Source organism: Zingiber officinale, chromosome 10B, assembly GCF_018446385.1.
Source record: "Zingiber officinale cultivar Zhangliang chromosome 10B, Zo_v1.1, whole genome shotgun sequence".
NCBI lineage: Eukaryota > Viridiplantae > Streptophyta > Magnoliopsida > Zingiberales > Zingiberaceae > Zingiber > Zingiber officinale.
Window position 1 is genome coordinate 90409362 of NC_056005.1, and position 20443 is coordinate 90429804.

General features: G+C 35.3%; 1 protein-coding gene across 7 annotated transcripts; it reads right to left on the reverse strand.

Moving 5' to 3' along the window:
• Positions 1–1992: 1992 nt before the first annotated feature.
• LOC122028873 lies at positions 1993–11782 on the reverse strand. 7 transcript variants are annotated; one of them, XR_006124986.1, is made up of 6 exons: positions 11424–11782; positions 10366–10709; positions 9102–10236; positions 5196–8047; positions 2462–2821; positions 1993–2368 (listed from the first exon to the last, which is right to left on the reverse strand). XR_006124986.1 is itself a non-coding variant. In XM_042587817.1 (5 exons), the coding sequence occupies exons 2-5, from the start codon at positions 10515–10517 to the stop codon at positions 5453–5455; spliced, it is 3804 nt and encodes a 1267-aa protein (XP_042443751.1). In that variant the 5' UTR covers positions 10518–10709; positions 11424–11782; the 3' UTR covers positions 5040–5452. The 7 variants fall into 7 exon arrangements, 3 of the variants coding, with proteins under 3 accessions (XP_042443751.1, XP_042443748.1, XP_042443749.1); XR_006124989.1 differs by lacking the exon at positions 1993–2368 and having other exon boundaries at positions 2476–2814; XR_006124988.1 differs by lacking the exon at positions 1993–2368 and having other exon boundaries at positions 2476–2743; positions 5182–8047.
• Between the last annotated feature and the right edge of the window lie 8661 nt (positions 11783–20443).

Consider the following 20443-nt stretch of genomic DNA (forward strand, 5'->3'; position numbering starts at 1 on the left):
CATTTTTAACGTGTTCAAAAGGGGGAGTAGGGAAGAAGTACAAGTCTAGAGGGTACTTGCAATTTTTTTTAAAAAAAATTAGTAAAAACTTTTTTTGTAAAATTTTTCTAGCAAATTTTATTTAGAAAAATTTTCATACTTGCAAAAAATTAGAAATTTTTTTAATTACCCTAACTTAACTTGGGTTTGATCACATCAAAAAGGAGGAGATTGTTGGTACCTCGTAGTAGTTTTGATGTGATCAACCAAGTCAGGTTAGGTCCTATTGGTGTTTAACCCTATGTCTAAGTGTGCAGGAGTTTAGGAGCACAGGAAATCGAGTGGAAGACGCGGCTAGCGAGAAAGATAACACGGAAGAGAGTCGACGGGCTCGGTGCGTCTAAGGGACGAGGAGTTGCGAAAGAGTATACCGGCGGACGAGAAGGCACCACGTGGCGGTCCAAGGGACGAGAAGCCGGAGCGGAAGCCTGCTCGAGGAGAAGGATGAAAATTGGATTCGAGTGAGCTATATTTCGGTTAGCCGTGATCACCCAGACGATTGGAGCAGTAGAAGAGCGAAAGGAGACTGGAAATACTGTTGGAGGCGCCTTCAAAGGGAATTGAAGGCGCCTCCAAGGCGTTTGCACGGCACCTCCGTGCCTCACTGTGAAAGACGCCTTCCATGGCTAGAAGGCGCCTTCGATGAACAGTACGAAGGCGCCTCTCAGCCTTATGGAAGGCGCCTTCGACCAGGCTAGCCTTATGGAAGGCGCCTTCGACCAGGCAGAAGTGAACGTTGGCGAGGATAAAACTTTATCCTCGCTTGCCTCACTGGAGGCGCTTTTCAGCCCTATGGAAGGCGTCTTCTAGCCACGGATAACTTTTCCCAGGGGCTATAAAAAGACCCCTGGACCTAGGAAATTGTAGAATAACTTCTGTATTCATTTGCTAATTATTTTATGAGCTTCCAACGAGTGTAGAGGCTTCTCCGCCTTTAAAGAAAGAGATCTTTAGTGTGTTTACTTGCCTTGAATTAACAACCTCTCCGGTTATAACAAAATAACTATTTTGGCCTCGTTTTTTTATTGTTCATTTAGTCTGTATTTTTTACTACTAATCTGAGTTAAAAGTTTGAGGAAGATTCGTTTTTTATTGCAGGGCTATTCTCTCCCCTCCTTCAGGCCTACCTGAGCCATCACATGGCAGCAGCAAAAGCAGCGAAGTTTTATGACTTACAAGGTTGGTTAGAGAACTGAGCGTTCATCAAGATAAAATTAAGTTGTTATATGATAATTAAAGTACTATTTATTTGACGAAAAATTATGTGTATCACGTGAAAACTAAGTATATTGATGCAATGTTTAGAGTTGATTGTTTTTGAAGAAAGTTTATCAAAGTCATGTTCAGACCAAATGTTTTCTAGAGTGCACTTACTTTTAATAATTTTTAAAAGAAAAATATCCTTTTTTACCGAATGGATAAATAAGGACGCGCTTTTTATTTTTTACAAAAATTTCCTGTAGAGATGAAAATAGATAAAATAAAAATAAAAAATCATTTTCAACTTACTTAAAAATTTGTTAATAATAAATAAAGTGAAATAAGGTATTGTTTGATAACTATGCAAAACAACATATGAAAAAAAAATTAATAACTTAAGAACATGTAATTTATTATGTTACTAATAATTATAATTACTTATGTTTTAGTTGATCAAATTAATTTAAAACAACAGTTTGTAGCTAGTTAACTGAAGTTTGATCTTAATGACAAAAGAGCATGTCTCGCAACCATTGATCTAAATCTTCTTAGCATTTGGTTTCACTCCAAGCCATTTGTGATCTGTCGAAGAACAAGCTCTTCGTCGGTTGCAAGCTCGTTCATAGCCCGCTCAAACTGCGCAACCAATTCAGGATCAAACACGACTCCTTCATCCTCCCTTTTGTCTCCCTGCTTTGAAAATTTTCCGAATTTAGTGGTGACATAAGGCTCTTGGTCGTCTCGTTGCGGCCATTCCTTCTGACTTCCCGTCTCCGCGAACTCAAAAGGAGGAACCTCAAGCACTGAGAGCTCCTTGGCCATAGCTTTTCTCTTTGAATCAATGTTTGTTGTGACTTCTTTCTCAATCGTCTTGTCATTGTCTTCTTCTTCGTCGTCGTCTTCTTCTAAGCCAGCCAACAGATCCCAAGTATTGATGATTTCGACATGGACAACCGCATTGCTCTCCACGGGCATGGTTGAGTTCTTCTCATGCTCCGCTCCATTTTTGTAGCTGACCAATTCTTCCAATCCCTTTGCAGGTCTCCTTTTTAATCTTCTCTCAAGATCCTCTTGAAAGTGCCATGATCTAGCTAAAATCTTAGAAGCAGCACACCCCATTTCCTTTCTACTTCAGAAAATAAACAAAAACAAAAATCTTATAAGACTTTCAGAGTCAGAAAGAACTACATGAACATTCATGAAAAGGAGTAGTGTAGCATACCTGCTAAAAGGATTCATGAAAGCACTCCCTCCCTCATCTTCCAAGTAATGTTTGAGAGAGATTCGGCATGAAAGGAACTAAAGTAGTCCATTGCGATCCCCACTTGGAAAGGATCTCATTCTTAAATCTTAAGAGAATTCAAAACCCTTGTGGTCCACACATGGAGACAAAGACAATGGCTCTTTTAATTATCCAAAGAATGGATTAGTTGAGGATTGAGTTCTGGGTTTGATTTTGCAGTTTAACTTCAAAACTCTCAGTTGCCCTCGACCAAAGAGATTCCTGTTGCCTTTCTAAATTATCAATCCTTTTTTGGAGCAGTGACTTTAAAGAGTCAGCAAGAAACAGGGAAGCTGTTCTCTTTTAAGGACGCAGTAAAGGAGCTTTACCATCACACAAGTGCACTTGGATGTGCAACACATGTACTTCGAGATTGATGAATTTAATTCAAATTCATCGAATTCAACCAATGACGAACTGGCATGTGTCCAAACATTTTACCCACACTCAAGAAAGAATAAAGAACGAGAACAAACTAGAATAAATGACAACAATCAAAAGGAGTCCTAAATTATGTAAATCATCAAAGGACGTCGTTTTTCAAAAATAAAAAAATAAAAAATAAAAAAAATTCAAAAGGACGCCCCCACCATGTGTTTTATCCTAAAATACCCTCTTACAATATTATTAGTAGTTAGTTGTAACTACTACAACGTGTAGAAATTATTACGTGTAACACTTATATAATACTGTTGTAGTGTTGTAGTAGCTACTTAGTAGTTTCTACACATTTGTTTTCAAATGATTTTAACCAATTTAAAATATTTTTAATAAAGTTTAAATAATTTTAACTAAGTAGTAAAGAGTATTTTGATATAATAGTGTTCAGAATATATGATTTGGGGTTTAAGAGTATAGGTTTAAGATTTAATTACAACTGTTTTAAAGTGATTTTGATTAATTTAAAACGATTTTGATGAAGTTTTAAATAATTTTGACAACTTAGGAAAAAATATTTTGATATAATAATGATTTGCGTATAGTAATTTTGATTAAAGTGAAATAGTTAATTTTTCATATTGTCGCAACTACCAAGTAGCTTTTACACATTGTAGTTGTTGTACATTTGTACCTACACTCTAAATTTTAAAATCTTGAACCTTAAATTCTAAACTTTAAACAATATTATATTGAACTACTCTTTACCAACTTGATCAAAATTATTTAAATTTCATCAAAGTTACTTTAAAACAATTATGACAATTACTTAGTAGCTTTCTGCACGTTTTGACAGCTACTTAATAGCTTTTATACGTTGTAGCAGCTAGTCGTAGCTACTACAATAGCATTGGAAGTAAGAAACAATGTTGTAGCAGCTACTCAATAGTTACCGATAGTTACTACAACATGTAGCAGCTACTCGATAGCTACTACAACAACGTTAGATAAGGGGTATTTGGGGAATAAAATATTTGATGGGGCGCCCTTTTGATTTTTTTTAAAAGAACATCCTTTTGATGATTTGTATAATTTGAGACGCCCTTTTAATTTTTTTTCTTTTTTAAAAAGGAACGCTCTTTTGATGATTTGTATAATTTAAGATGTCCTTTTGATTTTTGCCATAGAATAAATATGCTTATAATAAGGACAAGAATTTAATTACTTTAAAATCTAATAAATAGAATAAATATGCTACTTTTATTATTCCTAAAATATTTAATATTGTATATTAAAATGTTGAGCTAGACTTGGCACATGGGTCATGCTTGACTAGGCTCGTGTTGTGTCCCGCCAATCCTGATTCATGTGGCAAAAGGCGATTCGCTCGCCCCCAGCACCCCCGCCAACCCGTCCCTAGGCTAACACTGAGGAGGTAAATCACGGATGGCTACTAGCCATTAGTACAGGTGGTAAGACATGGGGGGAGGCATGCTCGCCGCCTATCTTGATTCATGCTTGTGTTAGGGCAAGCATGTGAGTCGTAGCCCCTCCCTTGAGTATGGACCACAATACGGGCCAAGCATGCAATGACATGATTCATTTCCATCTAGGGTAGGTCGCGGGTGATTCTCCTAGTTACCAAAGTCAATGTTGCACCCCATGTAACCTACTTGGACCACAAACACTTGACAGTTCAACCGAACTAAAGATGACACTCCACTTGCTTCTACTAAACTTCTAGTAATTCAACTGAACTAAACATGACTCTCCACTCAACTTAGTTGATCTCTTCCTGCCCTATCTTCTCTAGCCAACTTTCTCAACCAAGGTTTAAACTATATCTAGCAATTTACTCATGTTGTTTAGAATCTTACTTTCTGTTGAGAGATCAATAAGAAGATTGCTTATCGATCTCAGAAATGAATTCAGCCAGTTGAAAGAGAATCTATATCGCATGCTATCTCCATATGGAGGATAAAGTCTAGATCTTAAAGAGCAGTTTAAAGCAAGAAATGAGTAAAAGACACCTTTAAATAAGAAAAATTATGGCTGATTTCTTTCTCTGTGTTCTTTTAGATTTTATCTGCTGAACACTAAACACAGATCTTTTCAGTAGTTATCAAAAACAACAAGGATAGAAAGTAAGCAAAGCAAAGGAGACTGTCTGGTGTATTATAGCCATTTAGAACTTGTAATTAGGTGCATGGATTATGGAAAATATACATATTTCTTGAGCAGAGCTAAACCTTACAACTTTTGAGAAAGTAAAAAAGCTTTACCTCGGAAAGGATACTTTCAGAGCATCATGCTATGCCTACCAAAACTCGAAAATTAAGATCTTTGTCGGAAACATCCCTTTTAATACAATAGCTACTCCAGTATTGTTAAGAAAACCAGCATATCGAACGGGGTTCTTATTCTTGGATGCTAGGCAGTCATCTGTGCAACTTCCAGTATCAACTGTCAGTATCGTGATCTGGTAATGAATAAGAGAGAATACCTGATCCTTGATGACAGGTTTCTGTTATCTGCCTCTTTGCACTATCAAGATCACCGCAGAATTGCAGGATAATAGAACGATGGACCCATCCGACTTGATGCAGGTGCCTGGAAATTTGGATATGGAATAAGAGCACCTTGGCTTTGTGTGCTGAACCTTTGATTCATAAAACTAGCATTTGTCACTGGTTGAAAATTAGCAAATAAAGCTGAAGGTCTGCCTGAGACATTCCTATTCTGGCTTTCCAATGGAAAGCAAGCAAAGGGTCTTGGAGCTAAAGCACTCGGCCCATACGCACTAAGCAATGAAGTGTTTGTGGTATTCTTTAGGGAGCCTTTGAGTTCATTCTCATGCTGTGAACATCGGTCATCAATGACAATCACCTCATTCATCGCATAAGGAGAGCAAGAGCCATGCCTTTGGAATGGTGTCTGCTGCATGTGTTGATCTGGTTTTATTGTCCAAGCAGGATGAAGAGGAGCCCTGGCAGTGTTGCCCATTGCAATGGTAGGTAAATGTGGAAACACAGTGGGGTCACCAGTTAATAAAGCATGATGAATGGCTTGCGAGCCAACTATAGGTTGATGGCAGTGATATGAACTATCTTGTTGCATGAGGTGGTTGATGGAAGCAAATCCAGTAGAAACAGAATTCACATACGGTGTATGGTCTGGAGCAATAGTTTGAGGATACATAAGCGGTTCGTTGTTTACAACCATTAGGTTTTTACCCATCAATCGAAGTACCGGGTTAGAACTGGATTGGTTCAGTGACTGAGGTGATGGAGAACCTAAATCAGTGTATGATCCATAACTTCCAGAAAAATCAATTGAATTGTTGTAATTGGACTGCTGTGATGATTTGGATATACTATTACTCCTGGGACTCTGATATGTTTTGAAGGAGGAAGATATTCTTGGCCCAATAAACAAGTTTGAAACTCGATTTTCCTTAGTTGTCCTGGAAGTTTCATTATGGCTTGGTAACTGTAAATCTTTCGAAATGCTCTCCCTGCATGAACAGCAAAATGGCTTCTCATTCAAGCATTTCTTAGGTGTTGTTTCTGCTAGATCATCCTTCTTGTGTTCTCTACTATTGAAATTTCTTTGTTCAGTATTCTCAGTGAGTTCAGCAGTCTGAGATTCAAAACTCCTCATTGAGAGTTCAGGTTCTGGATCTTTCGATCTGGAGCCTTCATAAGGCATTAAGGAGACATAAGATCCTGCAGAAGTTGGTGATCCAGATTGGCCAGTGTCCAGGTGCAAATGCCTATGGTGATTTTCAGCTGATATTAATGAAGTCATTGATGGGCTCTTAGAGGGCACCTTGAGTTCCATACCCCCGTGACTAGTTAGACAACCGATAGAATCTTGAGCAGATGTGGTTTCAGCTTGATATTTTTTTAATAGAACTGCACAAGAGACTTCAACATCTTTGTCTACAGTGGCAACTTCCATTTGAATATCTTCATATTCAACATCTTCGCAGGATACATCATTGCAAATGAATTCTTGCTGGCCAGATCTTTTCTCAAAGTTATCTACATGGACTTTGCCAACTGCATGTCGAGAAGAACATGATTTGTTTCTGAAACTAATTTCCAGTTTATCTGAGTTGACAAAATCATTGGAAACATGATCACCACCAGCTTCTCCTGGTGCTCCGTGACTCTGATCTTCTACTAGAGCATCTGAGTCTTCAACTTGACTATTGTTGCACCGAGGTATTGCAGGGTGTATCAAATTATTGTGTTCTCGCTCTTCAACTGTCTTTGATAATCCTGGTCTCTCAGACTCTGTGTTATTGCCTCGGATTGGAAACTCATGGTTATTAGTAAAATTATTCAGCGAACCAAATTCATGATTGTGTACTGCCCTATTTCTTCTCACAATCAAATTATTGGTAGTTCCATGCACTCCATCATTAGGTAGTAAAAATGGTGGTCCTCTCTTGCAAGTTCTCAAAGCCGATCTGTGCTTACGGAACTTAAAGGTCTTAAGTGCCTTTTCATTTGACTCACCTTTACTTCCTTCCAAATGGAAATACGGTCTCTTAACTAGGATTTCCTTTTTGGAAGTGAAAATAGCTTCTTCCTCCAACGGAGATTGTAACGTATTCAAACACTTGTTAGATTTTTTACAAATGCCCAGGTCAATCGCCACTGGTTTTTTTCCACTAGATAGGAACTTATCAGATGGCTTTGACGATTTGAGGAGACCAATAGTTGAACAAGCACCTCTCGAAGACCATTTGTGATTGGAAATAGGTATTTCTGAAGACTTCCCTTTCATATCATTTGTGAGGCGATTGTCATTATACAAGCAATCAACTCTCTTCATTTTCGGAGAACCAGTCAATACTTCTGATGACCTAAAGAATTTATTGGCTTCACTACTGACAGCTGAAGAATTCCATTGGTGATTCTCCGCCAAAATGCTCCTATGTACTAGTGTTGTGTTGTCCACGCTCTCACTTCTGCTTTTAGGAACATTTATCGGGATATCTGATTGTATAGAGCAAACCCAAGGTTTCGAAGTTGCAGGAGCAGTGCTCTCAACTTGTTTCTCAGTATGCAATGCAGCTGGCTGAACATGATCTTGCTGATGGACAGCAGATTGATCATCATCATCAAATGTGGCTGCAAACTGAGAACAACATAACCGAATTCATGTTATATAAAGACAATCATGAACATCAGAGGTAGTTTCTCCATAAATAAACTGAATAAGTAACAATTATAGATCATAATCTTAGGACAAAGGCAAGTTGCTAGAATAGAACAAGGTGGTCCTCGGTTATTAAAACAATATTGTGGAGAATTGAAAGAGCCAAAATTAGAACTCAATTACTGTTGATATTATATATGTATAAAAACTGTGATTAAAGTTCTGAAGCTAAAAGTAGCAGTCATACAACCATGAAATAGTATATTGGATTATATTTGAAGGGGAGTATACCCTTATTTAGAAGTTTTTCCATTCCACTACAATTGAGGCATTGGGGAGGTTCATGATTGTCTTACAGGTCTTCCACAGTTATAGATTTTATGTAAAATAATATCATATAATTCTTTAATAAATTCAAGGTTCAATGACTGAATTTACCTTATGAGGATCCTACGTATTCTAGCACAGTGATATGAAAATCGATGGACATTACGGCTATCAAATGTGTGGTCTTTCTCATTTCCACCACTTTATTAATGGGTGTTGGTTCATTTATTTTCCTTTCATCTCTTCAACGCATGAACGTCAGCAGTACTTCCTTGATATATATGTGATTTTTCTTAACATTCCTTTACATGAGTCCCGCTTTGACTTTGTATTTGCTTCAAAAATTTTGCTCCGATAACATGTATTCTTATGGTCCAAGTTGTGTCCTATTCACATTATTGTTTCGTGCAGCTTCCTTTTCTTCTATCCTTCTTTCATCTTCTATGCGCTATTTATCCTTTCGCTTTGTCCAAATGTAAGTTCATTATCAGCTGGATGATAAACTTGTTTGAATCAAATGGTTAGAAGTTCTAGTATTCATGGATAATCCACCTTTGTATCTTAAGGGACTTTCTATTTCACACAGAATATGAAATTCTTAAAGATTTTGCCTATTGAAATTTGCATAACATTATTTCGGTGATGGTGAACACTAAAAATTCTCAAGTGAAATCACAAGTTATCATATGGAGCACAATAAAAGTACCTGAGTTTTAGACTGTTTGAATAACAGTTTCCTTTTTTGTGCCTTCATTTTAGTATCCTTCAAGTGTTTCAGTGCTAAATCCTTCTTCTTTCTTTGCAAAATACAATTTCCTGGTTCTGCAATTGCATTCTTCCACATATTAAGGTCATCCGGTGCTGGTTCATTAATCTTCGACAAAATCCCAAGTTTCATACCTTTTGAGTCAACATAAACAGCACTGTCATTTCCATTCTCTAGACATTCAGTTGCAGACATCTTGGGTCTCTTGGTCTCATTGGCAACCCCACTGGTTGGTGTTGCCAGCAAAGCGAGCTCCACGGCCCAATTTGTACCATTTCTCCTATCAAGGTCTTCAAGAGTGGCACGAGGAGCTGTCATGTAAATCTCGGTCATCAATCTCTTCTTCCTTTGTTTAGCTTTAATCTTTGGGACCTCGCCTGAAATGCCCTTCACATTTGAGTCCATGGAGAGACACTGGTCGATGTGCGCATTCAAAGTAGTGTTCGAACTGGATGAAAATGCTTTACAAACTGGACAAATCTTCGAAGCCATAGGATCCGAAACGGAACCGGAATTATCTAGTGTGTTGCCTTCCTTATTGATCTCGGAGATAACACCCAGCTTAACTTTCAATCTGCACTTCTTTTCGAGTGGCTTCTGTAGCTTCTCCAACTTCTGTCTAGGCACAAGAGAATCAAAATCCGGTGATGCTTCAGTGCTATCGGCTACGGAACAAATGAGTTCAGCATCATGGTCATGTTGAATCAGTTCATCTGAATTTGTTCCTTCATCCAGTGGAGATATTTCGGCCTCAGACGTCGACTCTATAGCTGGATCAGAAGAGTTTGAATCGAATTCCTTTAAAAGTAAAGGCGATTCCAATCTGATATCTGAAGTCTTCCAGATGATGGCACCAACATTTCTAGGCTCAATAGGATCGACTTCGGCTTCGGCTTCGGGTTCGACAATAAGTTGTTCTGACTTTCTCAAGCACTGGGATCTCACCAGATCAGGAGGTTCAAATGGTGGAAGTAGATTCTTGACACCATGCTTCATGCAAATTTGGAGGAACTGCTGCGAAAAAGGCCAACTAGTCTCGATGCAGCTACGCCGCCGCGATGCAAGAACATAATTCCTGAAAATAAGATCATGAGCTCCATCACCCTCCAGTGGAACATGAAGAAATCCTACTATATTTGGTGGTTCTACAAGGAAGAACATTCATAGTTTACACAAGAACAATGAATCAAATTAAATTGCACACCTAATGGAAAATTTAGAGGTTGGATTTTCTTCAAGTTCTACTCTTTCTGCCTCTTCGAAGGCAATCGTTTCAGGAGCCTTCTCATGAGATTTCAGTGCTGCGAGATCTGAGGAACATGAAGGATCTGGAGGAGTTTCGATGGATGATAACATCTGCAGAAGCCCTCTTCAGCGTCCCTCCCTGAATCTTCAAACCCTACGAGCCCAAGAGCTTTGCTGCTACAGGGCCTTCTCTGCTGATTGGCCTCCAGCATAACCAAGGACATAAAAAAAGAAGAAGAAAAAGCTTCCAATCAGGCAAGAAGAAGGCCCAACTTTTTCCTCTCTCTACAATTGATTTGATGCCTGTGACATGATACGGCACAAAATCAAGCCAAAAATAAACAACAATAAGATCGACTGATCTTCTGTAGCATTATTTCATGTAGAGCTAAGTTAACATTGAATTAATTAGAAACTTAGGATTTCCAGATGATCTTATATGTCAGTCACCTCTCGAGAACTATCATTTTATGTGAGCAAAGAGGGGAACAGGAGCGTGCTCAGAAAAGTTGTTGGCAAAAGTTAACTCTTCTGGATTACTAGGAAGATCAGCAAAAGAACAAAAAGGGTGAGGTGGGAAAAAACAGAAATTTGTTGCAAAGCCATCACATGAAATGATAAGAAGATTAGAAGAAGAAAAAATCCATGGTGAATTTCTTCTCCGGTAGAGAAAAACCACACAGGTGTGAGGCTCCCAGCGGAGTTCATGGAGGAAGAAGAATGACATGGAAGCTCTATAGAACACTTGGCCTAAATCATGACCTTGGAAAAAAAAAAAGAAGAAGAAGAAAAGGAAATACTATTTCCAGATTCTATCGCGAGTTGATTGAGACCCAGCGAGTGATAATCCCAAATCACAACCAGAGAGAAAAAAGGGGGGAGATGATGAGAAGATTAGAGAGTGATCAGGAGAGTTTGAAGAAAAACCAACAAATACAGTGGCCACTCCACCGGAATCTACTACAAGGAGAACGCGAACCGAAGAAGAAGAAGAAGATCGTGCCAAAAAAAACTTACTTTCTCATGGATCCTAAAGAACCAGACAGATCGAGCGAGTTTGAGAGGGGAAAGGAGGCAGCTTGCTATGCCATGAGTGGCGAGGAAGAGGAAGAGGAGGAGAAGAAGACGAGGAGGAGGAAAGCAGCTTCTCTTCTCTTCTCTTCTCTTGTATGTGGATCTCTGGGAGAAATAGAAGATAAGAAGAAACCAGCACCCACTCAACTCATCCTCATCCCAGGCATCAGGTTCTCCACCAAAAGCAGGCTTGCAACAGCAACATCACAAAGAGAAAGGAGAGAGAAAAGAGAGAGAGAGAGGGGAACATGGAGGAGTTTACAGGGAGCTGTCCTATCCTACACCTACAATATTGCAACCTTTGTTTATCTTCTCCCTCTTTCATGATTGTGGATGAATTAAAGCGAGGGTAAACTTTTGACCCTCCTTTGCAGTAAAACTACAAGATGCCTCCTTTACCTTTCTTTTCAGTCGCTGCTGCCAATGTCATCCATCGTCCAAATCTCTCTCTCTCTCTCGCTCTCGCTCGTCGAGCCAAAATTGCCCCTGCCTATCTGCCCTCATCCATGACTTTTGCGATCTTCCCAATAAAAAAAGACGCAAATTTATCAAAGCACGCAAGAAAAATGCTCAGTAAATCCACCAACTTAAGATTAGATTTAGATTTAGATTTGGATTTAGAAAAATTCTAGCAAGAACAGGAGTGGGTCCTCGGTGTCTCTTTGTACTGCACTAGCGAGAAGGTGATGGGGAATCATCGGCTTTTACGTAGTACCTCCATTAACAACACAAGTAGTCAGTATATTTCATTTTCTGCTAAAGATCAGGTCAACTCTAGACTGCCCAAGGTGAGATCACTCCCACAATTACACTAATGTTCGTGCCTATCAGGAAGTAAAAGAATTATACCGTAAAAATATATCCATAAACAAGGTGAAAGGAAAGTAAATGGATAAAAAACGAACAAGCAGAAGTAGGTGACATTTTTTGCTCATGGTTAAATCAGGATTTTATTTTAAGAGATTAAATTTAAAGTAAATCATCGTCATAAAAAAACTAATACATCATATTCATAGACGGAGTTAAAAATTTTATATTGAGGGAACCAAATGTATACATTGAGGGGAGTCAATCGTATTGTTACCTTCTATTCACTTCTCTTTCATTCTCTATTCTTATATACCTCATACACTTCTTATACTTAAAATTTGAGAGGAGGTAATCGACTCCATCATCCCCTTTGGCTCTGTCCTCATCATATTATATAACAAGTCTTTCCTAAGATAATATTGTAACAAAATATAAAAATAAATAATTTTAAAAACAAAAGATTAAAAGAGTATAAAAAAATAACCATACAAGGCTCTAAACATATAATTAATCAAATTTATTGATACTATGATTTATTTTACAAGATTTCTCATCAAATTTGGGTTAAATTTAAAATCTTGGATATAGAGAAGAGAATATATTGGACTAGTTAAAAAATTTATAATGGACTTTGAGTATTTAGATTAGGTAGTATATCCCTATGAGGAGGGGCTAGCCTAGGCTTTTAGCCCGGGCTAGCCCCCTCTTATGGTTCGCCTCTGTTTCTGTTGTCGCGGTGAAGTCGTGCCTTAACCTGGGAGTTTGTCGTAAGGTCACAACCTCGGACTCACATCTCGTTTGAAGATTAGCGAGGACAAATAGAAGTCAATTCCGTCTAAACTACAAAAACTACAAACAAATTTAGAATTTGTGCGTCTATATTATTTTTAATAAGTAAACAATAAAAAATACCTCTACTAGTATCCAATCCATCTTTTATAAAGGTGACGATAAATTGAATTCAGATTGAATTTCATATCTTTCATCTCCATACTCATCGACTATTAGAAATTCATCCTCGTACTCATACCTAATAAAGTATCAAATATCTTTTATATTAATAAATTTTCTTCTTTCCATCAAACTATCATCTTTTAACAAAATATATTAGATAAATTAAACATCAATAAAGTTTACCTCTCGATATCCTCTCCTATTCAGATAGGATATCGGATCCTATATCAGATCTAGAGAAAATTGTCATCCCTATAATCCTCCTATACCCTCAAGAAAATAGAGTATAAATAACCAAAAAAAAAAAAAAAACTTTTTCTATCCGCTTTGAAGTTTCAACGCAGATGGCTTCTTATTCTGTCCATGAATTCGCCATCTTTAGATTAAACCTGGTTGACTTAGCTCCGCTTTATGTTCTTCCCCATGGCGATCGATCGCCCTTCGAGTGTTGGCGAGCCAACTCATTTAAGGAGATGGATGGCGATGGATAACAACATCCACTCAAACGGGTGGCGAGAAGCCTAGCAAGGACAGGTTTAATGCTTTTCTGGATTCATTAAATTTTCACCTTTGGAAGAAAAAAAAAAAGAAAAGAAAGAAAATTGGCTCGTCCTCATCCTCTTCTTTGGGACTTGAATGGAGCTGCAAAAAACTGAAAAGAAAAAATAATTGTAAGACAATAAAGAAATGAGTGGTTTTTGTTTTTTATGTGGAGCCGAATTTCCAGGAATCCCATCCCTGCTTTTGATATTTTAGAACAGATGCATCTAAAGTGGCAAAGTGCCCTACTCCTTTTTCACAAAGGCAAATGGACAAGTGGGTTCATTGCAGCAACGATCTTGTTTTGTTCTTCGCCTGCTAAGCCTCATGTGCCATTGTTTTTGTTTTGTTTAGATTTAGCTCAATTAAGATTAATTTGAAGGGAGACGATTTTCTCTTCTAATTCACCTATCAGCTAAATTCGGATAATTTAACTTTGCTGCTAATTCTGATGATCTTATTTATTCTTTTAAATATTTTGAGACAACATATGCCTGTGCTTTACAGGTGAATGGATCTATTGTTTGGATTATTATAAAAGAATCTATTCGATTATTAATTTCTAAAATATTTAAATAAATAATATGAATTATAGAAGTTTAATGAATCATATATCTTTTAGAAGACTTAAGTCATGTTTTTTAGATTTATGAATTCAAAAACCTTTTTAATTTAGTATTTTTAGGGATTGATATGTAAGATATTGGTGACCTCCATGTATAGTCAAAAAGTCAACGTTTTAGGTGACATGGAGGTTAAAGTATAAGATGGACCAACTAAGATAAGTCATCAATCAATCCATTAAAGGTAACCAAGCCGAGCAAATCGCCCTAGGCGGGGGGATTTAACTCCTCACAATATATTCCTACCAATACAAAAAGATTAGCCGGTCCGGTTTCCCCAACCCCATCGACTCAGTTCAACACGACACAATATATGCCTTTAGGCCGAGTGCAAAGAGACTAGTCGGTAGGGTTTCCTCAACCTCAAGGGCTCAATTCCCCACAACACATTCCTCTCTGCTAACGTAGAAAGGCTAGCTGGTCGGGTTTCCCCGACTTCATGGGCTTAGCTCCCCACGACAAACAACACATGTCTCTCGACCAAACACAGAGAGGCTAGCCGGTCGACTTTTCCCGACACCAGGGGCTCAATTCCCCATAACAATACAACACATTCCACTTTAATGAATGCAGAAAGGCTAGTTGGTCAGGTTTCCCCAACCTAGCAGCTCAGCTCCCCGCAACAAAATCATACATTCCTTTCTACCAAATTTAGAGAGGCTAGTCGGTTGGATTTCCCTGATCCCATGAGTCAACTCCCCGTAACAAAACCACACATTCATCTCTGTAGAACTCATCGAATTTTGTTGAGTTCCAGGACTCTATTCCTTTTATTTTTCACATTCTCTTGATGGGCCCTCATCCCTAAGAGCCCAATAAACGAACAGTACAGTCTCATAGACCCCCATGGTCTACGGATTGTATCCTCATACATGCCATATGTATAATTGTCAAAAGCATGTGCAACAGTAATCATCCTACGACTATAGAATATGGGTGATATGACTATACAATACATCCAAGATACAACAATGGGATATTTCTCACTCCGATAAGACATCCAATTAATGCTAGAATGATGTATTATAAAAAGGGTCTCACCCTGCAAACGTGGGTATGCTTTCTCTTCATGAAAACTTTACATTTTGTCACTATTAATCTACAATTTCTCACCTTTGTCGTATTAACTTGAGTGCCGGAGTGGTCACGCCAAAGATCTCCTAGCTTACTTATTGACACCCTTTTCCCATCCTCCTATGTGTGCTCATAGGTGCTTCTTATTTGAGGTCTTCTTCCAGCCGTCATTTTGTCTAACTTACCGATGCTCCAACCTTAATCAATTTCAGACGGTATCAAGGATTATAATATAAATAATAGATCCATGCTTAAAAGATATTGAGATACAAATTAGAAGTACTCCTTTTTATAAGAATCCTAAAAAGACATTTCTCTTTATTTATTTTTTCTAAAATGACGCTCTATTCCATCAAGCCCTTGTAAAATTATATAAATACTCTCAGGTATAATGTTCATTCGATTTTACCTTTTTGATAGGTCAATTTTAAATTTAAATCTTGAATCGATTGATCAATTGAGTGAACAAGATAAGTTTATGTCGTAGCAATTATAAAATTATAGTAAATATGATTTTGTAATTGTTATAATACAAATCTTATTGAACATTATAAGTGTGTATTATAATAACTATAATTTAATAATTATTATAATATAAATATTAGATAAATAAGTTAAGTCTGTGTTGTAATAATTATATTTAATAATTATTATAATGTAAATTGTAATAGTTAATAAACCCTAATTGCTATAGGGTGAATATTATTATTTAATAAGTAAAGTCCATACAGCCGATTTAAGGTTTAAAATTTAAAATCTATATATCAAAATATCAAAATGTATGGAACACTCTAGCCGAGGACAACTATATAATTTTAAAAGGAGCTGCTGATGTAGTGATGTGGATGTTTTTTTATAAAATAAAAAATAAAAAATAAAATGGGAACAGCACGTGATTGATATTGAAAAAAAAAAACACTTCTTTAATGTTTTTCCAAAGATATTTTGGATTGATGAATGGTCGGGGGCAATTGTTCTTGGGACGTGAGCTATTAATAAACTAGTCGTGCTTAAAATATTTGGTGTGTTTTGACTATGCATCACTGGTTGTTGTTGGATTATTAGGGTGGCGGTGGGGAACGTGAGTGCTAGGATAGCTATGATTTTAGGTGTCTTGGAATATTTGTATTCATTTTTTTATTTAAGAAAAAAAAAAATAATAGTTCTAGTAAGGAAACTAGTCATAAAGATAGGTGTAAAACTAAAAAAAAAATTAAGAGCAAATTGATGTCTTTCTGATGATTTTATTTCAAAATAATTTTTAAATTTAATGATATGGTAGAAATTACTGAGTAATTTCTATAATGTGTAAAATCTATTGACTAATTTCTATCACGTGCAAAAGCTAACAGATAGGTATTACACGTTGTAAAAATTACATGTTAGCTTCTATTCGCTTCATTATAAATAAATTATATTTATTTGAAATGTAATAAGTGTCATAGAGTCTACATATTTATTTTATTTATTAAAGTAATATTTTTAAATAGGTTCACTCAGAGAAGCAAAATCAAAATGATATAAAGTAACCATTGTAATAAACTTCTACATATTGTAGAAGTTAGCAATTAACTTCTACATATTGTAGAAGTTAACAACTAATTTCTGCTACATAATCGATCATTAATAGATAATGTTCATTTGAAATATAGTAAATGTCATGAAGTTTCTATCATTTGTTTTGCTCGTTAAATATTATTTTAATTATGTTATCACTAAGAGAAGCAAAATCAAAATACATAAAATTTAATTTCTACATGGCCGAATGATCAGATAAAATAAGAATATTTTGGATAGTTCATGTTAAATGGGATGTCCATTTGACTTTAATTGAACAATGAGACATCCATCTGATGATGTTACAAAATAATGGAAGCCCTTTTAATTTTGCCCTAAAGAAATCTCCTAGTTTGAATTCGCATGGTATGACTTAAAATTTTAATAGGATTTTAGTTTGATTGGATGAGACAAAGGGATTCAATTAGGAGTGAGTATTCAGTTAATTTGGTATTAATTTTGTATATTTTTTTATTACTTTTTTAAACAAATTGTTTAATTTTGTATTAACCGATATAATCTATTTTTAATTTAATTCAATTAATCCGGTTTTAATAAAACTTTGATTCGATTTAGTTAGCCCATATTAAATCGATTTTTGATTAATTCAGTTAATTTATATATCGAATTAATCGAATACTCATTCCTAGATTCAATTACAATTTGAGTGATTTTGAAGGAACTTAATAGAATTTAGATTTAGTTGGACCGACTCAAAGATGTATAAATTTTCACTAGTTGATGATCGATTTTAGCCAAATGACTAGAAGGGAGAAGTTTGTCCATGAATACACGAAAGTTCATTTAGATTAGATGATTTATCATTTTGTCATATGAGAAGGGGGCACCTGATAGATTTTGAGAGCATCTACTAAATTTCGAGTTCAACGGTGATGGTTTTAGCTTCTAAATTCATCTAAATTCGAAGTGGTTTCTTCTCCTACATTAAATGCATATATATATTTCAGCTTACTATTTATAAGTAATATTAAAAAAAAATTTTGATTAATCATATTAATAAATAAATTTCTTATACGGTTTTAGACAAATAATGACATAAGAGTCTCCTAATGACTAGCACATGAGGTATTATTATCATGAGATTTACATGTGCTAGTCATTATTCTAAAGACTAGTAGTCAGTCTAGTCATCCGTAATTTATCTTCTCCGTGTTAGTCCTGAAATAGATTATCGGGAGCTCGGGGACCAAGAGTTTTTGGATCGAAACTTGACCGTATCATAGCATATATTTTTTCATATTTTGCTCCTCTACCCTAATAGTTAATAATTATTTATAATTTATTTTTTCTATATTAATCTAAAGACATAAAGGTGATGAAAACACTTAAAATGAACAAGTATCTTTTAACCCTTAGATAAATACATGAATTTATAATATCAATCTTGATTAACCATCTATTAAAAGGTCAAATGGTAACACTCATCATAATTCTTAATGTGAGATACTTTCACACACTCACCGTGTCACACCAATCAGTATAATGCTCATAATTTGAGGCTGTCCCTCATCTAGGAAACACTCCACTCAAAGGGCCAATAATTTGGCCCAATTTTTTGATGGCACATTCACACTTGAAACGCAAGGATCATTCTGAGCGGTGGATGCTCGTGGGGTAGCGTTCGATTATTAGAATCAAATCGAATTATTTGAAATCAAATAAATTATTTTTTTTTTAAAAAAATAAACAAATAGAATAGATATATAAAATTAATTAATTCAATCAATAATTCAATTAATTTTTTAAAATTTTTAAAAAATATATATTAAAATTTTTAAAAAATTAATCAATTTAATAAAAAATAATAATATATTTGTTAATTTATTATTATTAATTGATATATTTAATTTGATCGGTTATTTCTATTTAATCAAAATTTATTTACAGGACACTTCGCCCGTGTCCTGCTATACAGTGCTACAGCATCCTGGCCATGCCATGCACCACCATTTTGGCACTGCACGATCAAAAAGTGCTCCTAGAAAAGACCCCACTTTCTCTCTCTCTCTCCATGTCCTAGGAATTGTCCCTGTCCACTGCTGCGCCACCATCATGACTTTCTTGAGCTTCTGCCTCTTGAGTCATTGCAATAATCAACCTTACATCTTCACTAACATTGTGCAGCAAATGCTTGATACGGTAATGTAGTTTTTCTCAATCCCACAGGATTATCTGATATGGTAACTGATAGTTATATTTATAGCTGAAAATATGAAATCGAATTATAAAAATATCTAGACATAAATCTCTAGACTTTGCGTACCTCACTTTATTCATCATTTGTCCTCTTGACTATCGAAATTTATTTTCCTCGTGATGACTTTGGATTGGACGTGACGGAAGCGCTGAGGACGAGCGATTTAACCTTTTGCAAGTAATGTCATTTTCTCTATTGGTCACATAACAGATTAATAAAAAATATTAAAATAAATAAATCATCTTTTACAATATTACTATGGTGAGAAAATATTTCTGGGACTATAATGTCGTAGTAGGATATTTAAGTTATCACCGCTTGCAGTTTAATTCTCAACTATGACATATTTATACGAATTTTTTCTCTAAATGGAATACACAATTAAAAGATATTGGACTTCTGAACTATCTGTAAAATATTTTATAGAACCAGATCGATTATTCTAGGACTAGTCAATAAAACTGAGCAAGTGACAAACTTAGTAAATTGAATACGAATCGATTCTCGAGAATTTCATCTTCTTATAATATGCCCTTTGACTCACATACTAATTATATACCATAATTTATTTATGAGCCAGGTGAAATTAGGATTTAAAACTACTTGAGACAAACTAATTATCTATTATAATTCATACTATAAATTAATTAATTTTAAAATATAAATAAAACAAAAAATTATATAAATATTATTTTTTTAAAAAAATATGTAATAAAAAAATTTAATATTTAATACATTAAAATTATTAGACAAAATACAATTAATTTTTTTTACCATCAATGATATTAAAATCAAACTCATTAATTATTATTTCCTTATCAATTTTTTAACTAGGTCCCATTTAATATAGATAATCATAAAATCTATTAAAAATACTTTCACATTTTGTCACAAAGAACTAATTTAATAAGTTTCATAGCTAAAAATGTTCATTTGGTTGTTAGTAAAGAGATGAAAAGAGTTAAACGAGACACATCAATCTGTCAATTAAATAAATATATTAGATTTACTATATAAAATGATATAATTATAATTCTAAAATATCACAACCAATGAATTATTTTTCCAAAATTTACAACAATAAATTTTTAAGCAAAAAATCTAAATTTAAAAATTCATAAACATCATATCCAAATATTATCGCAACTCAAATAATCATAATTAAATATTCGACATAATTTTAAAGT

Coding starts and splice junctions, on each gene's coding strand:
- LOC122028873 (XM_042587814.1), bottom strand. CDS start 10,517: ATGTTATCATCCATCGAAACTCCTCCAGATCCTTCATGTTCCTCAGAT. Junction 10,237..10,365: donor ACCTCTAAATTTTCCATTAG/GTGTGCAATTTA, acceptor TCTTATTTTCAG/GAATTATGTTCTTGCATCGC. Junction 8,048..9,101: donor TCAAACAGTCTAAAACTCAG/GTACTTTTATTG, acceptor TGTTGTTCTCAG/TTTGCAGCCACATTTGATGA.